Source organism: Enhydra lutris, unplaced genomic scaffold (genome assembly GCF_002288905.1).
Source record: "Enhydra lutris kenyoni isolate GAN:26980312 unplaced genomic scaffold, ASM228890v2 scaffoldscaffold35, whole genome shotgun sequence".
In the NCBI taxonomy this organism is placed as follows: Eukaryota; Metazoa; Chordata; class Mammalia; order Carnivora; family Mustelidae; genus Enhydra; species Enhydra lutris.
This window is the reverse complement of record NW_019154119.1, coordinates 11,754,169-11,777,430: the sequence shown is the minus strand read 5'-3', so window position 1 is coordinate 11,777,430 and position 23,262 is coordinate 11,754,169. Positions and strand designations below refer to the sequence as shown.

At 38.9% G+C, this 23,262-nt stretch overlaps 1 protein-coding gene across 2 annotated transcripts in view; it reads right to left on the bottom strand.

The window, feature by feature from the left end:
* The window catches only part of LOC111154100 (neuroblastoma amplified sequence), a 333,307-nt gene that overhangs the window by 144,057 nt on the left and 165,988 nt on the right, over positions 1-23,262 (bottom strand). For both annotated transcript variants that reach the window (XM_022513484.1, XM_022513482.1), the window contains exons 32-35: positions 20,183-20,296; positions 14,951-15,064; positions 12,453-12,610; positions 11,573-11,662 (exon numbers count right to left, since the gene is read on the bottom strand). In XM_022513484.1, coding sequence (XP_022369192.1) covers positions 11,573-11,662; positions 12,453-12,610; positions 14,951-15,064; positions 20,183-20,296 — 476 coding nt within the window. The remainder of the gene's footprint in view (positions 1-11,572; positions 11,663-12,452; positions 12,611-14,950; positions 15,065-20,182; positions 20,297-23,262) is intronic.

The following is a 23,262-nucleotide window of genomic DNA, read 5'->3' as shown; positions in this document are numbered from 1 at the left end:
TTCTTTCTGAACCTCTTTTTATCCCCTTTCTCCCCCCTCACGATTTGGGATCTCTTCTGATTTGGCTAAAGCATATTTTCCTGGGGTTGTTGCCACCCTTTTAGTATTTCACTTGCTACTTCATATACTCTTATCTGGACAAAATGACAAGGCGGAAAAATTCACCACAAAAAAAAGAACAAGAGGCAGTACCAAAGGCTAGGGACCTAATCAATACAGACGTTGGTAATATGTCAGATCTAGAGTTCAGAATGACGATTCTCAAGGTTCTAGCCAGGCTCAAAAAAGGCATGGAAGATATTAGAGAAACCCTCTCGGGAGATATAAAAGCCCTTTCTGGAGAAATAAAAGAACTAAAATCTAACCAAGTTGAAATCAAAAAAGCTATTAATGAGGTGCAATCAAAAATGGAGGCTCTCACTGCTAGGATAAATGAGGCAGAAGAAAGAATTAGCAATATAGAAGACCAAATGACAGAGAATAAAGAAGCTGAGCAAAAGAGGGACAAACAGCTACTGGACCATGAGGGGAGAATTCGAGAGATAAGTGACACCATAAGACGAAACAACATTAGAATAATTGGGATTCCAGAAGAAGAGGAAACAGAGAGGGGAGCAGAAGGTATATTGGAGAGAATTTCCCCAATATGGCAAAGGGAACAAGCATCAAAATCCAGGAGGTTCAGAGAACCCCCCTCAAAATCAATAAGAATAGGTCCACACCCCGTCACCTAATAGTAAAATTTACAAGTCTTAGTGACAAAGAGAAAGTCCTGAAAGCAGCCCGGGAAAAGAAGTCTGTAACGTACAATGGTAAAAATATTAGATTGGCAGCAGACTTATCCACAGAGACCTGGCAGGCCAGAAAGAGCTGGCATGATATATTGAGAGTACTAAACGAGAAAACCATGCAGCCAAGAATACTATATCCAGCTAGGCTATCATTGAAAATAGAAGGAAGGATTGAAAGCTTCCAGGACAAACAAAAACTGAAAGAATTTGCAAATACCAAACCAGCTCTACAGGAAATATTGAAAGGGGTCCTCTAAGCAAAGAGAGACCCTAAAAGTAGTAGATCAGAAAGGAACAGAGACAATATACAATAACAGTCACCTTACAGGCAATACAATGGCACTAAATTCATATCTCTCAATACTTACCCTGAATGTGAATGGGCTAAATGCCCCAATCAAAAGACACAGGGTATCAGAATGGATAAAATAACAAAACCCATCTATATGTTGCCTACAAGAAACTCATCTTAAACCTGAAGACACCTCCAGATTTAAAGTGAGGGGGTGGAAAAGAATTTACCATGCTAATGGACATCAGAAAAAAGCAGGAGTGGCAATCCTTATATCAGATCAATTAGATTTTAAGCCAAAGACTATAATAAGAGATGAGGAAGGACACTATATCATACTCAAAGGAACTGTCCAACAAGAAGATCTAACAATTTTAAATATCTATGCCCCTAACATGGGAGCAGCCAACTATACAAACCAATTAATAACAAAATCAAAGAAACACATCGACAATAATACAATAATAGTAGGGGACTTTAACACTCCCCTCACTGAAATGGACAGATCATCCAAGCAAAAGATCAACAAGGAAATCAAGGCCTTAAATGACACACTGGACCAGATGGACATCACAGATATATTCAGAACATTTCATCCCAAAGCAACAGAATACACATTCTTCTCTAGTGCACATGGAACATTCTCCAGAATAGATCATATTCTCGGTCCTAAATCAGGTCTCAACCGTTATCAAAAGATTGGAATCATTCCCTGCATATTTTCAGACCACAATGCTCTGAAGCTAGAACTCAATCACAAGAGGAAATTTGGAAAGAACCCAAATACATGGAGACTAAACAGCATCCTTCTAAAGAATGAATGGGTCAACCAGGAAATTAAAGAAGAGTTGAAAAAATTCATGGAAACAAATGATAATGAAAACACAACGGTTCAAAATCTGTGGGACACGACAAAGGCAGTCCTGAGAGGAAAATATATAGCGGTACAAGCCTTTCTCAAGAAACAAGAAAGGTCTCAAGTACACAACCTAACCCTACACCTAAAAGAGCTAGAGAAAGAACAAGAAAGAAACCCTAAACCCAGCAGGAGAAGAGAAATCATAAAGATCAGAGCAGAAATCAATGAAATAGAAACCAAAAAAACAATAGAACAAATCAACGAAACTAGGAGCTGGTTCTTTGAAAGAATTAATAAGATCGATAAACCCCTGGCCAGACTTATCAAAAAGAAAAGAGAGAGGACCCAAATAAATAAAATCATGAATGAAAGAGGAGAGATCACAACTAACACCAAAGAAATACAGACAATTATAAGAACATACTATGAGCAACTCTATGCCAACAAATTTGACAATCTGGAAGAAATGAATGCATTCCTAGAGACATATAAACTACCACAACTGAACCAGGAAGAAATAGAAAGCCTGAACAGACCCATAACCAGTAAGGAGATTGAAACAGTCATCAAAAATCTCCAAACAAACAAAAGCCCAGGGCCAGATGGCTTCCCGGGGGAATTCTACCAAACATTTAAAGAAGAACTAATTCCTATTCTCCTGAAACTGTTCCAAAAAATAGAAATGGAAGGAAAACTTCCAAACTCATTTTATGAGGCCAGCATCACCTTGATCCCAAAACCAGACAAGGATCCCATCAAAAAAGAGAACTACAGGCCAATATCCTTGATGAACACAGATGCAAAAATTCTCGCCAAAATACTAGCCAATAGGATTCAACAGTACATTCAAAGGATTATTCACCACGACCAAGTGGGATTTATTCCAGGGCTGCAAGGTTGGTTCAACATCCGCAAATCAATCAATGTGATACAACACATTAATAAAAGAAAGAACAAGAACCATATGATACTCTCCATAGATGCTGAAAAAGCATTTGACAAAGTACAGCATCCCTTCCTGATCAAAACTCTTCAAAGTGTAGGGATAGAGGGCACATACCTCAATATTATCAAAGCCATCTATGAAAAACCCACCTCAAATATCATTCTCAATGGAGAAAAACTGAAAGCTTTTCCGCTAAGGTCGGGAACACGGCAGGGATGTCCGTTATCACCACTGCTATTCAACATAGTACTAGAAGTCCTAGCCTCAGCAATCAGACAACAAAAGGAAATTAAAGGCAACCAAATCGGCAAAGAAGAAGTCAAACTATCACTCTTCACAGATGATATGATACTATATGTGGAAAACCCAAAAGACTCCACTCCAAAACTGCTAGAACTTGTGCAGGAATTCAGTAAAGTGTCAGGATATAAAATCAATGCCCAGAAATCAGTTGCATTTCTCTACACCAACAACAAGACAGAAGAAAGAGAAATTAAGGAGTCCATCCCATTTACAATTGCACCCAAAACTATAAGATACCTAGGAATAAATCTAACCAAAGAGACTAAGAATCTATACATAGAAAACTATAAAGTACTCATGAAAGAAATTGAGGAAGACACAAAGAAATGGAAAAATGTTCCATGCTTCTGGATTGGAAGAATAAATATTGTGAAAATGTCTATGCTACTAAAGCAATCTACACATTTAATGCAATTCCTATCAAAGTACCATCCATTTTTTTCAAAGAAATGGAACAAATAATCCTAAAATTTATATGGAACCAGAAAAGACCTCGAATAGCCAAAGCAATATTGAAAAAGAAAGCCAAAGTTGGTGGCATCACAATTCCAGACTTCAAGCTCTATTACAAAGCTGTCATCATCAAGACAGCATGGTACTGGCACAAAAACAGACACATAGATCAATGGAACAGAATAGAGAGCCCAGAAATAGACCCTCAACTCTATGGCCAACTAATCTTCGACAAAGCAGGAAAGAATATCCAATGGAAAAAAGACAGCCTCTTCAATAAATGGTGTTGGGAAAATTGGACAGCCACATGCAGAAAAATGAAATTGGATCATTTCCTTACACCACACATGAAAACAGACTCAAAATGGATGAAGGACCTCAATATGAGAAAGGAATCCATCAAAATCCTTGAGGAGAACACAGGCAGCAACCTCTTCGACCTCAGCCGCAGCAACATCTTCCTAGGAACATCGCCAAAGGCAAGGGAAGCAAGGGCAAAAATGAACTATTGGGATTTCATCAAGATCAAAAGCTTTTGCACAGCAAAGGAAACAGTTAACGAAACCAAAAGACAACTGACAGAATGGGAGAAGATATTTGCAAATGACATATCAGATAAAGGGCTAGTGTCCAAAATCTATAAAGAACTTAGCAAACTCAACACCCAAAGAACAAATAATCCAATCAAGAAATTGGCAGAAGACATGAACAGACATTTCTGCAAAGAAGACATCCAGATGGCCAACAGACACATGAAAAAATGCTCCATATCACTCGGCATCAGGGAAATACAAATCAAAACCATGATGAGATATCACCTCACACCAGTCAGAATGGCTAAAATTAACAAGTCAGGAAATGACAGATGCTGGCGAGGATGCGGAGAATGGGGAACCCTCCTACACTGTTGGTGGGAATGCAAGCTGGTGCAACCACTCTGGAAAACAGCATGGAGGTTCCTCAAAATGTTGAAAATAGAACTACCCTATGACCCAGCAATTGCACTGCTGGGTATTTACCCTAAAGATACAAACGTAGTGATCCGAAGGGGCACGTGCACCCGAATGTTTATAGCAGCAATGTCTACAATAGCCAAACTATGGAAAGAACCTAGATGTCCATCCACAGACGAATGGATAAAGAAGATGTGGTATATATACACAATGGAATACTATGCAGCCATCAAAAGAAATGAAATCTTGCCATTTGCGACGATGTGGATGGAACTAGAGGGTATCATGCTTAGCGAAATAAGTCAATCGGAGAAAGACAACTATCATATGATCTCCCTGATACGAGGGAGAGGAGATGCAACATGGGGGGTTAAGGGGGTAGGAGAAGAGTAAATGAAACAAGATGGGATTGGGAGGGAGACAAACCATAAGTGACTCTTAATCTCAGAAAACAAACTGAGGGTTGATGGGGAGAGGGGGGTTTGGAGAGTGGGGGTGGGGTTATGGACATTGGGGAGGGTATGTGCTATGGTGAGTGCTGTGAAGTGTGTAAACCTGGCGATTCACAGACCTGTACCCCTGGGGATAAAAATATATGTTTATAAAAAATAAAATTTAAAAAAAAAAAAAAGAATGACAGGCTGCACACTCCTGACCACCAAGCAGGCAACCGAGCAAACACATAATGCCATAAGCACACCGACAGGCAGTGCACATCCTCCTCTGGTCACCTTTGACCAGTACTGACTGACTGACTGACATGCCCAAGTGTTCTGAATCATGCTGGTGCTGTGTTCTCATCCCGCACGCGGACATCACATATTACCATAAACTCAGTTTCCCATAGAAAACAATCCTCGGGGGGAGCCTGGGTGGTTCAGTGGGTTAAGGCTCTGCCTTTGGCTCAGGTCATGACCCCAGAGTCCTAGAATCGAGCCCCACATCGGGCTCTCTGCTCAGCAGGGAGCCTGCTTCTTCCTCTCTCTCTGCCTGCCTCTCTGCCTACTTGTGATTTCTGTCTGTCAAATAAATAAATAAAATCTTTAAAAAAAAAAAAAAAGAAAGAAAAGAAAATATTCCTTGGGCCACATTATCCCCCCCCCCAAAAAAAAAAAATTTAATGAAGACCTAGTCTGTTCCCAGTGATGTGCTGGCATCACGACAGTGGAGAAAGCAGAATCAGCACTTACACAAACTTACGGAGGGCACGCCACAAGAAAACAGGAAATTCTCTACCTCTGGAGTCCATTTCTACCACTTTATTGCAGAGCAATGCTAGTATAACTATGCAAAATGTGTACATAAAAGGCTCACAGTGCAGCTCAGTCTAAAATAGAGGAAAATCAAACACAATCTAAATGTTCAAAAACAAAGTAAAAGGTAAATAAATCATTGTCTGTGCATCAAATGAACACTAACCCACCCTTATAGAAATAGTCTGTATATAATGAGAAAAGCATATATCCATGACAAATAAGATTACATGAAAAAAATTAGCTTCAAGTTATTATATGCAGTATGATTCCATTTTATAAGATAAAATAATAATTCTTCAGGAGACAGACAATAGCTGCACATCTCTTTATACTCAAAAAAAAGTCTGGAACTTTTTAAAATAAACTTAAATATGTTTTACCTCTAAGCAGTGAGATTCATGGTATAGGTAGAAAGAACGAAGAAAGAATTTATCATACTAATTTATTTTTGATTAAATTATTTCACATTTTTTAAAAAGTAGAAAAACCAAAGTTACCACAAATTTCCAGTACTTATCAAAAGTTAACAAATGTTAATATTTTATCACAGATGTTTCACATTTCATTTTTTTTTTTTTTACTTTTAGGAATAAAATACACCACATAATGTCAATTATCTGAACCGTGTCTCCTCTTAAAGGGATTCCTAAAATAAGAACCTATATTAATTTCTGCAACTTAAAAAAAATTATGAATTCCAGTTAAGATGGAGAAATGAACTCATGTTTCAGTGTGCTCACTTCTGCTCCAAAATACTGAGGATAATTGATGAAAAGGGTGGAAAAGCACTCAAGTTCAATGGAATTCAACATCTGGGGGCTCAGAATTCCAATGCTGGCAGTGGTTGCCAGATGCTCCTTTCTAGAGAATTGTGAATTGAAAGGATCCCTGGTAAGAAGCTCAGACTCACTGCCTGGGACTATGTATTTATGTAAAACTGTAAGTCTAGAGAGACAGAGAACTAAGACAGGGCCCAAACCCTTCACTGGCTCCATGCTTTTATTTCTCATAGATCCTCAACATTACAAGAGGGAGTCCCATGTCAAAAGCTACTATAGGACATGGTTCTAGACTGAAGCACCAAGGGTATAGATTAAGGAAAACCACAAAACTACAGAATCCTTAGACAGGGTCTAGGGAGCTAAAAAGTAAACTGAACAGGATGTCTCCACAATGAGCTTGAAAACCAAAATTCCAAAACACCAAGGGAAAAGAGACAGTAAAGTGATAATTGTAACAAAAATCCATTCCACAGGAAATTGTTTCCTTTAAAACTTCAAAATATTAATTTGTCTTTGTGCATACCAAACATGAGACTTAAAATCCTTCAAGAAGGAATAAACTATCATAAAACATAAAACAAAACAAAACAAAAACCATCCCATTGAACTAATTTTTATGCATGGTAAGAAATTCTAAATTCATCTTTTTAAATGTAGATATTCCTCAAACTTATGGTTATTTCACACAAAAAGTGGTTTATTTTTACTTACTTTTCAATAAATGTAAGAGCTAAAACTATAAAACTCTTAGAAAAAAGCACAGGGATAAATTTCTGTAACCTTGAGTTAGGCACCAATTACTTAGCTACAACACCAAAAGCAGAAGCAATAAAAGAATATTGATAAGCTGGACCTCAGCAACATTAAAAGTTTTTGCACTTCTAAAGCTACCATTAAGAAAATTTTAAAAAATCAAGTCATAGGGTGCCTGGGTGGCTCAGTGGGTTAAGCTGCTGCCTTCAGCTCAGGTCATGATTTCAGGGTCCTGGGATCGAGTCCCGCATCAGGCTCTCTGCTCAGCAGGGAGCCTGCTTCCCTCTCTCTCTCTGCCTGCCTTTCTGCCTCCTTGTGATCTCTGTCTGTCAAATAAATAAATAAATAAATCTTTAAAAAAAAATCAAGTCATAGACAGAAAAATATTTTCAAATCATATACTTGAGAAAGGACTTATACCCAGAATTTAGAAAACAAAACACCACAACAAAACTCTTACAGCTCCATAAGCAGCAGCATATAAAAAGATGTTCATTATCATTAGTTATTTGGGAAAAGCATGCCAGAATGATAATGGGATATCACATACATCCCCGAGAATAGCTTTCGAGAAAAAGCCAGGTAATAAGTGTTCATGAGAATGCGGAGACACAGGAATCCTCTTTTTTTTTTTTTAAGATTTTTTATTTATTCACTTGACAGCAGAGATCACAAGTAGGCAGAGGGACAGGCAGAGAGAGAGGAAGGGAAGCAGGTTCCCTGCCGAGCAGAAAGCCTGACGTGGGGCTCGATCCCAGGTCCCTGGGGTCATGACCTGAGCTGAAGGCAGAGGCTTTAACCCACTGAGCCACCCAGGTGCCCCAGGAATCTTAACTCCTCATGGTGGGAAAGGAAAATGGTACAGCCCCTTTGGGAAACAATTTGGCCATTTCTTCAAGTGTTAAACACATATATACATGCAATCAGCAGTTCCACGCCTACCTACGTACACAAGAAATCAAAGCACATTTCCCTTCAGAGACGTGTGCACCAATGTTCAAAGCAACATTATTCACGATAGCCTAAAAGTAGGAACAACCCAAATGTCCATCAACTGGTGAATGGAAAAAGAAAGGGTTGTCTCTGATACTGAAGGACAACTGCCATTTTGCTCACTTCTAGAGATTTCTAAACAATCCTTTTATAAATCCAAAATCACTATGCTTAGCCTATGCCCCAGTTCTAAACATTAATTAGTCCAGTTGTATAAATCTATATAGCTACTTAAAATGTTCATAACAAGTTTTCCCACAGTGAAAATGATTTTTTAATGGGAACCTTATACATAATCCATTTCCAAATCTAATTAGATTTATCTGAGGGAAAACACCATTGGCTAAGTGATATAACAAATACTAGCTAAACAAACGTTAATACGCTCTAAATGGTGGAATATTGCTACATCTAAAAAACATAATAACCAACATTAATAAGAAACCGGAAAACTGTAATTTTGATAGTTATTCACAAAATATGCATTCTGTTCTATTTATAAAGTAATATCTTGTTCACGTGGACAGTAGCCAATATCTTCAAACTTGTAGGCTCCACTTGAACTAATGCAAATGCTACTGTAGAGCAATTACACCTTTACTTTACCTGGATATATAAATAAAAATTAGTATATTCACAACTGAGTAATGAAAGTCTTGAGCATTAAGCAGGTTACACATATCAGCTCTCATTTACGGTTATATTTAATGTGTAACATGCAGTATCTTACAGCTAAGCACTGCATTTTCATCTAATAATAGTAGCTATAATATTCCAAAATGTGCTTTAAGAATCAAAGCTGTAATAAGTTCATTGAGGGTTTGAATTTACATTTCAGGAGATCTAGATTTCTTACAACTTGCTGAAAAAGGACAAACGAAGACAAAAAAGCTTTTAAGAAGCTACCAAAAAAAAAAGGAGAAGGAAAAGGAAAAAAAAAGAATACTTTGGAAGAATTCTTTTTCCTCGCTAAGTAGAACGCGTTAAAGCTGACTGGTGGTCTCCTTCATTTACTAAGGAGACTAATGGACAAATACACGTCCACTTGCAGTGACACAGCATGTCCCATTCCAAAGAAGCCATTAAAGGGCCAGGTTGACACTTTCTAAATTCATTGTAGAAGGAGAAAACAGGGAACCCAAAAGTCACAAAGGCTTTTCCTGGATTTTATAAAGAAGGATGGGGATTCAGAATAAACTTATAGAGCTGAACTCAGCAGAAATACTTCGCAATTCTAAGCTGAAGAGAGAAATGATACAACCCTCACATGGGCCAAAACATAATAGGATCTCAGTAGCTACCACAGCACATATATGAGAATTAATTGGGAAATCCCTTTTTTTATGCTAAAATCTATTTTCTAATTAATTTTTACCACAGACTAATCTTCATGCAGTGAAGCTTCCAAGTGAGCATTAACAAACATTTCCTAGGTGTTCACTATGTAACAACCACTCTACAGAGAGTACAGACATAAACAGCATACTTCTAGTTACCATACAAGAGCTGACACAATGACGTGAGAGTATGTGGGAGATAAAGAAGGAGGAATAATTACAGGAGTCAAGGAAAATTTTCCAAAGGCAATGATACTTCAGACGGGATCAGGGGGTAAGAAGGATGACCAGAGCACAAGGCAAGAAGGCAGCAGAGGGAGAAAGAAAACTTGCATTAAATGACACCAAAGGTGTGACGGAGCCAGAGAATGGTGGTGAGTTCAGTAGGAGTGGAACCCAGAGCATGTTTGTAGGACTGGAACCCAGGCATGAAAGAAGATGACGCTAAAGAGACAGACAGAAGGATGAGAGATGCGGCTGAACCAGTGGAGTGGGATAAAAGGCTCAAAAGACACAAAACTTGGGATAAGGAAGGTGCCATTGAAAATGGGTCTTCAATTGGACCTTGAAAGGTAGTAAAATTGGCCAACTTCCTTCCTCCAAATATATCAAAAGCCTGTGGAAAACCAATCTATAAAGAGGATTATCATCTCTTAATTGACCTTAATAGAATATCAAAAAGTGGGCTACTTTCTTCAACCTAAAAAAGGAAATGCTAATTTTATGTTGTTAGAAACAGTCACGGAAAGGGAAATGTCACAGAGCCAACCATGACCAAAAGGTGTCAGGGGGTGTGTACACCCTCCTTTGTCTCCCAGGATGAACTATCCTGAGGCAGGTACATACTTTGGTGGTTCAGACAGACTATCATTCGTGAGAATGTCAACGAGGTGAGGGAAAAGGAGAAAAATCCTGTAGAAAATTGGCAAGAGAATGGAACAGGTACCTCACAAAAGAGGATCTCTCCTGAGCTAATTCCATCTCGTTAGCAACGGGAAAAATGCAAGTCAAGATCATAAATAAGTATCACTAAATACTTAGGAGAAGAGGTAAAATTTTTAAAAAAACTAACAATGTCAAAGTGCTAACTCGGAATAAACGGCAATCCCCAGTGCTGTAATTGAAAATGCAATGGGTAAAACCACTCTGGAAAATCATGTGGGGTTCCTGAGCGAGGCTGCAACCACGGACGTGCTAGCATCCACCTCCAGGGCTGGGGAAGCAGACGCCAGAGACAAGGTATGAGCCACGCAACAGCGACGTGCAGCGCATGATGACGCAGCTGTAGTTTTAGCCAAAACTGAACAGACCCCGACGCCAGTCCTCACCGGAACGTGCTGGGAGATGTGCACATGGCAATCTTCCACCGCAGCAAGGATAAATGTGTAAGAGTGTGGACGAGTCTCCCGGAGGATATGGGGGGCGGCTACTTCTGTCCCGTACAGAAACGGGTGAACTTAAACCACCACATGGGGAGAAGTGTGAAGGGGCATTAAAATTCTTTCAAACAAGAACAAAGGCCACAAAGACCTGGTGTCAGGACAGCCGTGATCTCTGGAAGGAGAAAGAAGGGCCAGAAATGAAAATGGGAGACAGTGTGCGGGGACATGCAGAAGGCTGCTCATACACTATTTCTCTGGTGGCTTCATGGATACTGTCTTTGTGGGAATTTATTGAGTTGAACACTTTCGTGTACTTTTTTTTTTTAATGTATGAATGTTGCATTTGACAAAACACACAAAAAAAGTTTGGAAGAAAAATGGTCTCTCCACCCCATCCGCAGGGCCAGGCGATGCCCAGCTCACTCCACTCCGGGCCCGGCTTCAATCTCCTCCCCCACACACACTAACTCACCTCCTGTTGCACTCTACCAGTGAACGGTGAGACAATGATACTCTCCCCACCTTCTGGATGGATCTGGAAATTCACTTTTTGACAAAGAATCTGGAAAGAGAACATGACCTACTATGAAGGAATTGTGTTTTTAAATTCACGGCACTTCACAATGTAGACTGGAAATTTTAAAATGACTCTTTTGAGAAAAAATCTGCTATTCCATAATGAACAGTTTTTTGGGAACAGGCTTACTTCAGGACTTTCTGAATACCTGCCCAGTTTCAGAACTGGGAACCGGTGGTGGAAAAGCTGGTATACAACGTACAGAATGACAAGGACATGAAAATGAGAATTCCAGAAGCTCTTCCTATAGTCTTATACCCTGTATTGATCTCTTCCTATATTTTTGCAACAAGAGCATTAATCCACCCTCAGGTAGATCTATCCTGTGAATTTTAGGAAATTCAGCATCTCCCCAACCAAAACTCTTTCCCCTGCCATTTCCAAAAGGCCTCTAAAGAATGTTGTCACCACTGGCTTTAACTCCTATGATTTCCTCCTATGAACTCCTATGACCATTTCTTATGTTTTATTCTCAACATTAACTTCCCCATTTACATTCAATAATTTACTTCTTAATATTACTTCCTGTTTTTTCTCATACTTGCCTTGGACCCTTTCTTCCTTACTATAAGCCAAAAACACTATTTTGTTTATTGTCAAAAACACTATTTTATATCCTAATATCTTCAAATCCCTTTTCAGATAAGTGACAAGCTACTTTTCTTCCATAAATTAAAATTCTATTATTTTAAAAAATGATCACAAATCTCAGATCCACACACCCAACAAAATACATTTCATACAGTTCGAGATTTACTTTACTGGGAACGCTTACCTCTCTCTGGAGAGAGCTGCTAGCTGCCAAAAGAGGTTCAATGCTGCTAGGAGGGCAATGTGTCAAAGCAAAAGCCATGAGCTCCTGACGAGTGGCCAAGTCCTGGTAACTTTCGGATTGTCCTAACTGGCTACAAACATCCCAACTCTTAGAATAACCTGCAAAATTGGCAAGCAAAAAAAAACCTGATTTCCACAAGAAAAGTCTCCACGCTGAGAGGACAAATCCAACGGCTTTCTGCTCAGGTCTTGTGTCACCAAAGCACAATTGTGGTCATTAGTAATACATAACATTTTCATAACCAGAAATACATAAGGAACTAAAATAGGAAAGAAATATTAGACTTGTCTGTTATCCAAAAAGTTCAGCAATATCCCAGACATGTTTTTCTGATAAACTCTGCTTCATTTTAGAATACCTAGCAATGACTATAAATAGTCTTAGACTTAGCTTTGACGCTGAGTAAAAAGCTGGATATCTGACTTCGGAAGACCCTAGCGTATGGCCCAACACTGCTACTAAGCACTTGTGTGAGCTGGAGAGAGTTCCACGTGTCACACTTCTACTACTACAAAGGGACAAGAACAATGCTTTTCTCCTTGAGTTGTTGAAGGATTAAATAACATTTCTATTTAAAAGCACTCTGTAAACTACGAAGTGTGAGAAAAGAAAAATTACTATAGGCAGCCACACAGAATCATTCACTTTACAGAAGAGAGAGATCCAAGGACAGAGCAAAGCAGTCAGCCCTGGCTCCCAGCAGAGATCTTTGTCCTACACACTTATACTCCAGATTCGTAAAATATGTTTTTATTTGTAGTTGAAGGAATTCTAGTTTGAAAGAGTTTTGGTTGTTTTTTTTAAGTACCAAGTTCTAGTTTGAAAGGGTTTGTTTTTTCTAAGTTCAAAGGCCTTGGGCCAGAATAATTTCTATAGATACATAAAGTAAAAATCCGGGTATTACACTGATGGGAATAAAATTCTTACAAAACTCTCTAAATAATTTTAAAGCAATAAACTGTTTTCTCAAAAACACCATAATTACTCTGAACTTAATGTTACAAACCCAATATTGGTTAATAGTAATACTGGCTTATTAGTTAATATTAAATAATTATAATTAGCTAATATTAATTAGCTAATATTAATACTAACTAATTAGTTACTATTAACATAGTATTACAGAATATAGCTTTTTTATGAAACTGATTTTCTAGTGCTGAGGTTATAAAGCATTGAGTTTTTCCCCCAGAGTTTTAAACATTTTCACAGATGTACTCACAAAGATTCTCTCCTTGACCAAACATTGGTCAGGCTCCTTTGAAATCTCTTCACAACTAGGCCCACCCCTTGGCCCACGCTGACTGAGCCTGCATAGTCCAGCCCTGGCGATAATCCTACAAAGCCCATTTAGAGAGAATCTTCCACCCTTGATAACTGATGACTATTGATATCTGATCAAATTCCTCCTCTCTCATCCTTGAATTTGATCATCCAGGCCTGCCTTTCAGCAAGAATCCTGTTAAGTCAGATCAGCAAGAATCCCACTGAACTTGATGTCTCACGGAGTTTTATATCCACTGACCCCTCCCTATGCTCCTTGGCTTTAAGTCCCCAGCTGTCTTTTCTGTATTTGGAGTTAAGTCGACCTCTCTCACCTACTGCAATACTTTTAACATCTACTGCAAAAGTCCTAAATAAAGTCTTCCTTATCATTCGTAAGAAATGTCAGAATAGTATTTTTCTTTAACAGTACATATACAAAAAGTGCAATGCTCCTAAATGCACAGCTCCGTGACTTACCATGAGGTGAAGCACGACATTTTCAACCGCTCGCTATGAAAGCGCACAGACAGTAGGTAAAAAGATTGCTTGGGTTTTCATATACTCAGACACAGCCAGAGAAAGCAGATCATTTAGTAGAGAGTCTATGATAAGGCAACATCACTTCCAACCCCACTGGGGAATATCTTCTTTCGTAGTGAGATTATGTCACAAAAAAAACTGATCTTCCAGAGAACAGACTTTGAATTTCCATATAGAAAATTTAAGGATCGCATACTACTTCCTATTTCCTCAACATCAGTTTGAAAAGCACTATGCTATCCCTTTAAAAACAAAGACTAGAGATATTAACTACTCATGAATTATAGATACTTCAAAATCTTTATATTTTCTTTTATATAACAAATACATGAAAAGGCATTAAAATATTTTACATAAAAGCGTTCTTAAAATTATGAGCATATTTTTATTAGGCAACAGAAAGCAACCAAAATCTCAGCTAAAATGTAACTCCAAGCCCATTAAAGTACTTATATTAATATATAAGCCCATGGTATACATACTGATCAGGGCTCATAAAATGTTTCTCATGTCTTTTGAAGAAAATGTAGCTGGCTTCCCAATCAGGCCAATTGATTTCAGAAGAGACCTTTTCCATTATTCACCATGTAAAAAGGACCTGAGCCAAGTGTTAAGTAATTTGTCTATTTCACCTGTGGCCATCAGCTCCTGACAATGCACACTGGCTGCTTTGTAGTCATGGAAACGAAGGGCTTGCTCTACTAGAAGGATCAGAACCTGTCCACGCCTTTCTTCTGGGTCTTCACCTGTAACACATGCAAATCACTTAAAGATTGTGGCAGCATCAATTGATAAAAGAGCTCATTAACATTGTGTTTCTAATTAATTAAAAAAACGGTAGCGCTTAGACTGATTTTTTAAAAGATTATAGGACAAATGTCACAGCAACTTCGACCTTCCAATCTATTTATTAATCCTGGAATTAGCTTTCAGTCTCCTAAGAGATCAATGACTAGTATCAGTCCCAGACCAACCATTCCAACCTAAGTGCGTAGAGAAAAGTTTTCCTCCCAACAAGAACTTGAAAGTTTTTGTTATTTCCTCTTTTATATTATGCCCTTTGAATGTTGTTTCTAATTATAATTAATAAATGACAATAACAAGGTGGGGAGACTTACACAGTAAACTAGAGAGAATTTTACAGTTTCTCTAACGGTACTACCTTTTATTTATCCTCCTAAGCATCTAGGCTCTAAGAACACATAACAAAATTCAGTTTACGTTAATACAAATATCTTAATTTTCTCAAGACTCTTGGGTGTCAACTTAGATGTTACGTCCTTCTCTGACCTCTCTATGTAAGATTTCTTCACAAGAAACACATGGTTTAGGTGTCCCTCTTACATGTTCCTTTACTTTTCATTCTGTGAATACCAATTTATTGAGATTATCATTTTAAAAATCTACATCTTCTATCAGAATTTAAGTGAAGACAAGGATTCCATCCTTGTTAAACTCTCAGTAGCTGGCATCAAGTCACACACCTAACTGGGGCTCAAAAAAATATATCCTCAGTGAAACGAGTAGAGATTCTATCCAGAATGTGATTTTTCAACTATAAGACAATTCAAAGTTACAACATAAACACAATGTGTATACTTGAGACTAAAAAAAAAAAGTAAAACATGTTTTATATTTTAATGAGGTAAAGAAACCTTAAAATTATTTTTGATATTTCAAAAAAGAAAGAAAGAAAATACCCAATGGCCCCTGCATTTTTAGGCTACAATGTGGTTTGGAAGAAAAAATATATCACAGAAAGGTCTGAAATCAGTTTAAAAATATGTCACCATTAATCTCCAACCTGTACTGCATAGGTTTAAATAAAACCCACATATTAGCCTCAACTAATCGAAAAAGATTTTTTTAAAAAATGAATAAACACTATGGTTCATAATACTATTATTAGAATAACAAACCCATGTTCTGTAACACTGGAAATGGAATACGTAAAAAGTTTCTCAATAATAAATGCACATATCACACTTAATATAAAACCTATTTCCTAGATAATACTCTTGAAATGTTTTCATTTACAGAATATCTAAATCAAAAATGAAAAGGGCCAGGGGCAATTCTTTTTTTTTTCATGAGACAACTTGACTAGGTTTCTAAAGGCATTTTTGCAAATATAATTAAATCTCGTAATTAGCTAACTCTGAGTAACAGGTCCATTGATTACCACCATCCAACAACGAAAAAAAAAAAAAAAAGGAGGAAACAAAGAATAAAAGATTCGGGGCATCTGGGTGGCTCAGTGGGTGAAGCCTCTGCCTTCGACTCAGGTCATGATCCCAGGGTCCTGGGATCAAGCCCCGCATCGGGCTCTCTGCTCAGCAAGGAGCCTGCTTCCTCCTCTCTCTCTGCCTGCCTCTCTGCCTACTTGTGATCTCTCTTCTGTCAAACAAATAAATAAAATCTTTAAATAAATAAATAAATAAAAGATTCAAAGTGCGAAAATTCTTAACTATGAAATCTTCAATAAATTAACTTATTTATTCCTATTTCCTCACATTCTAAATAAGTGTCATAACTCTGCTATAAGGGACATAGTAAGAAGTAACTCAGGTAAGTATAAAAGCTTAAAACGAGATTATTGTTGTTAATATAAACTTTTATAGGAAGATGGGTTAGTCACCCTGAACTCCAAAGTTCAAATATTTAACTGCTTTTAAATCTAGAAAGTTCCAAACTGAACAGGTGAGTAAATGGGGAAAACGTAACAAAAAATAGTCTATAAAATGATCTAGAAAAATATTACAAACGAAACAAAGCAAAATGAATTCTTAACGGTCAAGAGTATGGCCTGACAAGACATCTATTAAAGAAAATGATTCAGATATTTAGTCTGAAAAACAGAAGATTAATGGTGGCATAACAAGGCTTTGAGTATATATGAAATATAATTGAAACTATGTCCATAAATTTTCTGCCACTCCTTTCTAAAGATGGAGCTCATCGCCCCTCCCCTTGATGGGGACTGATTAGTGATTTACTTCTAAGAGAATAAGGTGGACATGATGATGTGTGACTTCCAAGACTAGATTATATAGGACATTACAGCTTCCTCCTCACTCTCTCATGGATCAACTGCTTGAGGGGCAATCAGGTGTCAGGTTGACAGAACAGTTAAGAAACCCTGCGGAGAGGTCCATGTGGCAAGGAACTGATGCCTCTTCCCACCAGCCAGGAAAAGACACCGAGTCTCCTCCAACCACCTAATGAGTAAGCCAGCTCAGAAGCAGATTATCCAGGCCCAGTCAAGTCTTCAGGCAGAGCCCATGCATACTTCCCTTAAACTTGAAAGGGCCCATATGATTGCCTCATGAATAAGACATGATGGCAATGAAACTGTCCAAATTCCAAAGCTAGATCAGAAAACCCCAAGAAGCTTCTGCCAGTTTCTCTCAGAACATGGACTCTGGGAGCCCTCAGTCACCACGTAAGAATCATGGTACTCTGCAGCCACCATATGGAAAGACCACAAGGAGAAACCATACAAAGAAGAGATTCAGCCGTGGCTATTGTATCCCCAGCTATTTTAGTGTTCCCAGACCAGGTGCCAGTCATGGATAAAGCAACTTTTAGATGAGCCGATCCATCCCTAGACACTACCTGGGTACAATTTCATAAAAGATCCTGAATTGCCTGGCTGAGCCCAGTCAACCCCTAAGAACTGAGAGAGATAAAAATTAAATGATTTTGTTTCCAAGTCACGAAATCTTGGGAGTGGTTTATAAAGCAGCAGTAGATCATCAGAATGCCCTACAACCCTCAGATAAATGTCACGAGCACTGGGATCCCCCTCTTAATTACCCTCCTCACTAGGCAAAATACTAGCATTGCCTTTCTTCCAAGCTCTATGAAATCTGTATGCAGAATTGAAGCACACACCCCATCCCGTGCTGCAGCATAATTATCTGCTTTCTCAGCCCTCAAAGATTCTGAATTCCCAGAGGACAGAAGCTGGGCGTACCAGACCCTTATATCCCAACTACTCAGCACAGTGATACTACCTCGCCTGTCTCTGCTTCCATTTCTTCATCAGTAAAATGTAGCTAACGAGAGGCCGCTGTACATTATGAAAGAGCCAATATGTAAAAAGAGCAGAGAAGGGGACTGAAAGGTTGTTAATCCCATTAAAAATTCCTACAATTTACCAAGATCACAGATAATCCTGTTTCCATGTGAACATGGCAGAGGATAAAAATGGAATTTGGTCTTTGTAGGCATATAAAAAATGCTGACAGCGTCCCTGAGCTGCTTCCTTAGTTTCTGAGAAATTTCCTTATGAAAGTCTTTCGTGATGATCAGACTGCTTCAAAGTTCACAAGATGCTTTTCTAGCATTCACTCATTCAGGGGTCCTTGGAAACATGGAGGGTGAAGCCAGGAGTATCGTTCCTATCTTCCCAAGACAGAAACTGGAGCTAAAGTCACTTTGCAAGTGTATGGGGCACTCAGGACTAAGGCAACCTTCTGACCAAATCTAACCTCTCCTCTGCCATCCAAGATGCCTCACGATGGGTAACGGGTTCCAAATCTGCCAACAGACCCACGAGTAAAGGTGCTGATGCTCTCTGCTTTCGGACAAGTGACTCAGGAAAATCGACTACAACTACAGACCTTCAGAATGAGTCCTCCATATTAAGATTTTAAAAATTAATAAATATATGTCCCTACTACACTAAATATATGTTTCTTTAAAGTTCAGAATATAAACAGAAATCCTGTTTACTTTTGAGTCTACAATATATGGTTTGGATGAGCCCAACTTCAAACCACAGCTTATAAAATATTTGCCCAACAACTGTTTGTTGTTTCTCTTTTTTTTTTTTTTTTTTTTTTTTGTTTTATTTATTTGAGACAGAGAGAGAGAGAAGCACAAGCGGGGTGGGCTGAGGGAGAAGCAGACTCCCCACTGAGCAGGAAGCCCAACGCAGGGTTCAATCCCAGGACCCTGAGGTCATGACCTAAGCCAAAGGCAGATGATTAACTGACTGAGCCACCCAGGCGCCCCTGGCCAGCAACTGTTCATGTAGAGGTAACTGTAAGTCAAAAATACAAAAGAAAATGACTAAGAGACTCTGCTCGGCAGAACAGTGAGGTTACAGAAGCATGAAAGGCAGAGTCCGACTTTCTTTGGGAGTGGGCTCTGCTATTGAACCCTGCCGAGCAAGACTTCTCTGATCCTCAATTCCCCTTGTAAGATGAGAAAAATACCATCATCCTTACCATTTAATAGTTGATGAAGCACGATCACCTATGTGCAAACCCCACCAAATAGTAAATGCACAAGTTCTTCTAAGAAATTGCACAAACTCAAAAATATCACACCAAATCTGGACACTGAAGGTGAGTGGTAGGGCTGACTTGTCTATATTTAAGCTTTCTTTTTTTTTTTAAAGATTTTATTTATTTATTTGACAGACAGAGATCACAAGTAGGCAGAGAGGCAGGCAGAGAGAGAGAGAGGAGGAAGCAGGCTCCCTGCTGAGCAGAGAGCCTGACACGGGGCTCGAACCCAGGACCCTGGGATCATGACCTGAGCCGAAGGCAGAGGCTTTAAACCACTGAGCCACCCAGGCGCCCCTATATTTAAGCTTTCTGATTACAAATATTAATCCCAACTTCTACTCCTGACCTCACAACCACCTCCTAGCACCCTGAATGCTTAAAGGACAGAGGGACCAGCAGCTCGGTATGGGGACACATTCCTCTAACACGCTGATCTTTGCAGAAAAGATAAATCCTTGGTCAAGAGTGGCATTCTGACACCGGCAAGCACATATTCCGGCCTTTGCCCAGGATGATGTCAAGGATGGCAGGGAAACCTTCCTCTGCAATTCAGCTTTCAAAACTTACCTGCTACCCTCAGCAACTCGGCAAGGCCCAGAAGCTTGGCAGACTGTTTGTAGCATGTGGGGGACTGGCGGATACACTCCTTGATGAGGCTGAGCCGATCAGAGCACAGTCGCACTGCAAGAGAAAGACTAAATACTTGTAACCAGGGACATCGCCGAGGAATGTCATGACGGTCCCAGTTTAGGTAAGCAAACACAATGTAAACTCTTAGCCTCCAGATCAAAAAGAATTAAGAAAGATACAATTATTTTTAAAACATTAAAGTTATTGTTGCTTCTGAATAAATAATACACAGCTAGGCTAGGCTCTTTTGTCACCAACCTTCTGAAACAGCAAAGGCATCGGTATCTGGAAGCTAAGAAAACTGTCACCTTTTCAAGTGCCATGTAGGGTCTTAGGGAAAATTATAAGGAACTCAGTGTTTGTCTCTGAAAACTTCATATACTTGTTCTTATTACACCAGAGCCCTCATTCACTTTGCCCCCCCACCCCAAAAGCCATTCCATGTTCCAAACATGCATCTTCCACCTCTACTTCATCACCCCCATTTAAAGGGTAAGAATCTTCAAACTGCTCACTGTTCCAATGTACTACCCTTTCCCAAACAGGTTCAATCTTCTCGCTTAAGCCAGATATTAGGAAAATAAAACATGTCCGATCATATCAGTTCACACTATGAGGTAATTAAGGACACTTAAAGGGAGGGGGGAAAAACTTCAGTAAAGATTATTCTACATATGCTAGGAAGGAATGGTTATGTAAGGGAGAGTTGTCAACATTTAAGAAGGCTGGCACTACCTGGGCGCCTGGGCCCCCGGAAATACAACAGTAGCAACTCTAAGGATAGCAGCTGACATTACACGAATACGGCCTACATGCCAGGCACTGTTGTAGGTAATTTACATGTATTAATCCTACAAGACAGAACTTGACAAGGTAGGTGCCATCATCTTCAGAAAAAAAAGCGTGGAAAGGTCACTGAACAAAATGATGGAACCAGAATTCAACCCACCTCCTTATATGTTTTTTAAGCCTTCATTCCTTTGTACATTCCCAAATCCATGGCTAGCTCCCATACATTCTGTGTTCTCCCCAAAATTTCTTAGAGGCAGTAGAGGGCCCAGGTGTTGGGGAGATAAAGGAGAGAGATGGCGGTTTTTCTTTGGAATGGGCTCTTTTTTTTTTCTTTTTTTTTTAAGATTATTTATTTATTTGACAGACAGAAATCACAAGTAGGCAGAGAGGCAGACAGAGAGAGAGGAGAAAGCAGGCTCCCTGCCAAGCAGAGAGCCCGAGCCCGATGTGGGACTCGATCCCAGGACCCTGGGATCATGACCTGAGCCAAAGGCAGAGGCTCAACCCCCTGAGCCACCCAGGTGCCCCTGGAATGGGCTCTTTTAAGTTTTCATTATGATTTAATTTCAAACCTACAAAATGGTTGCCAGATGGTACAAAGAACTCTTTGGCAAGAATAATCAGCTGTTAATAATTTGCTCCATGTATACATGCACACATACCACCATGCACAGAAGCCCCCCCATACATATATACAAACACACGTACACACGCACACACTCATACACACAGTCTGTTTTTTTCTGAACTATTCAAGAATAAGTTGCATATATCCTATCCTTTAACTCCTAAATACTTCAGTGTGTCCTGGATTCCTTTACAATGGCTATTTATAGATCTGCTAGTACAGTCATCCTTTGGGCTCCTTCACAATGGCTATTTATAGATCTGCTAGTACAGTCATCCTTTGGGCTCCTTCACGATGGCTATTTATAGATCTGCTAGTACGGTCATCCTTTGGGACCTTTACCATAAAACGTAAAGCAGATACAGACTTCACTTACTTCACCATCGCCACAGCCGACGTGTACATCTGACTCTAACTTTGGTAGATTGTATTATTACTCCCAGTATCCGCTGTAATTATTTGTGCCCCAAATACCCACCTGACTAATGTTATGCTTGGCTGTGTGATGTCTTGGGCAATGAAATGTTAGTGGAAGTGACATATGCCACCTCTGAGCCAATGTTTCATGAGACTCACCATGGGACCCCACTACTGACCTTCGCCCCTCCCGTGAGAACGCCATTTCCCACGAAATGGGGCAGAAATGCCTGTAAGCAAGAAATCAACTTGCTCTCATGTGTCATTGAGGCTTTTGAGAGCCCTACGATAGCACAGTCTAGCAAAAATTAACTGATGCCATACACTTCAAACTTTTCCGTAACTTTTCTCAATCAAAAAATTGGGTTTTTACTTTTCCTTCAACATCCATAACTGTTTGGGGTCTTCTCCTTATATGTATTTTAAGGAAATGTGTATTACTACTTCAATATTCCAGATTCAATTACTATGAGGAAGGTACTTTCTACATGTTTCTAATTTGATTTCAAAACAACACCCACCACAGATCTCACTCCACATACATAAAAAGCCTGAGGTTTTCATAGATGCTTTTACAGCTGTATTTGACGAATGCTGGTACTCTTAGAGAAACTGTAGTTTTAATAAATCTAGTAAGTGGATTTCCTTACTGTCACCATTCTTTTTCTAGCTCCATAAAATCAAAGTAGAAAACTAAAGCCATACATAGCAGCGGATCCTCATTTTCTCGGAAGTTCCAAGTTTTTTTTTGTCTGATTCTTGCATAACTACTACTATTTCAAATAAATCAAGTAAATTTGGAGAGTGGGACTCTAAGAGAATGCAGTTGTCATTTTCAAATGTCATTTTACTTTATTTATTTCTTTACTATTTTTTGAGCCTCTGGACAATCACTATACCAATTCTCTCTTACTGCTTATCATAAGACATGCTAAATTATATCTCAAAATGTAATTTCTCAGTTAGGTAAATTCAAGCCTTAGATACTATTATATTTCTATGAAGGAAAGGAGTCTTCTTTGACACCTAACATTCCTTTTCAAATGGAATTAATAATAGGGATAAACATGTGTGCATCTTTTAATAGTTGAAGGTCTCTCGTTTCCCGCGGATGTCATAAGTATATATCCAGTGTTTAAAAAAAAAAAACTATAATGCACACAGACACATGCACACACAC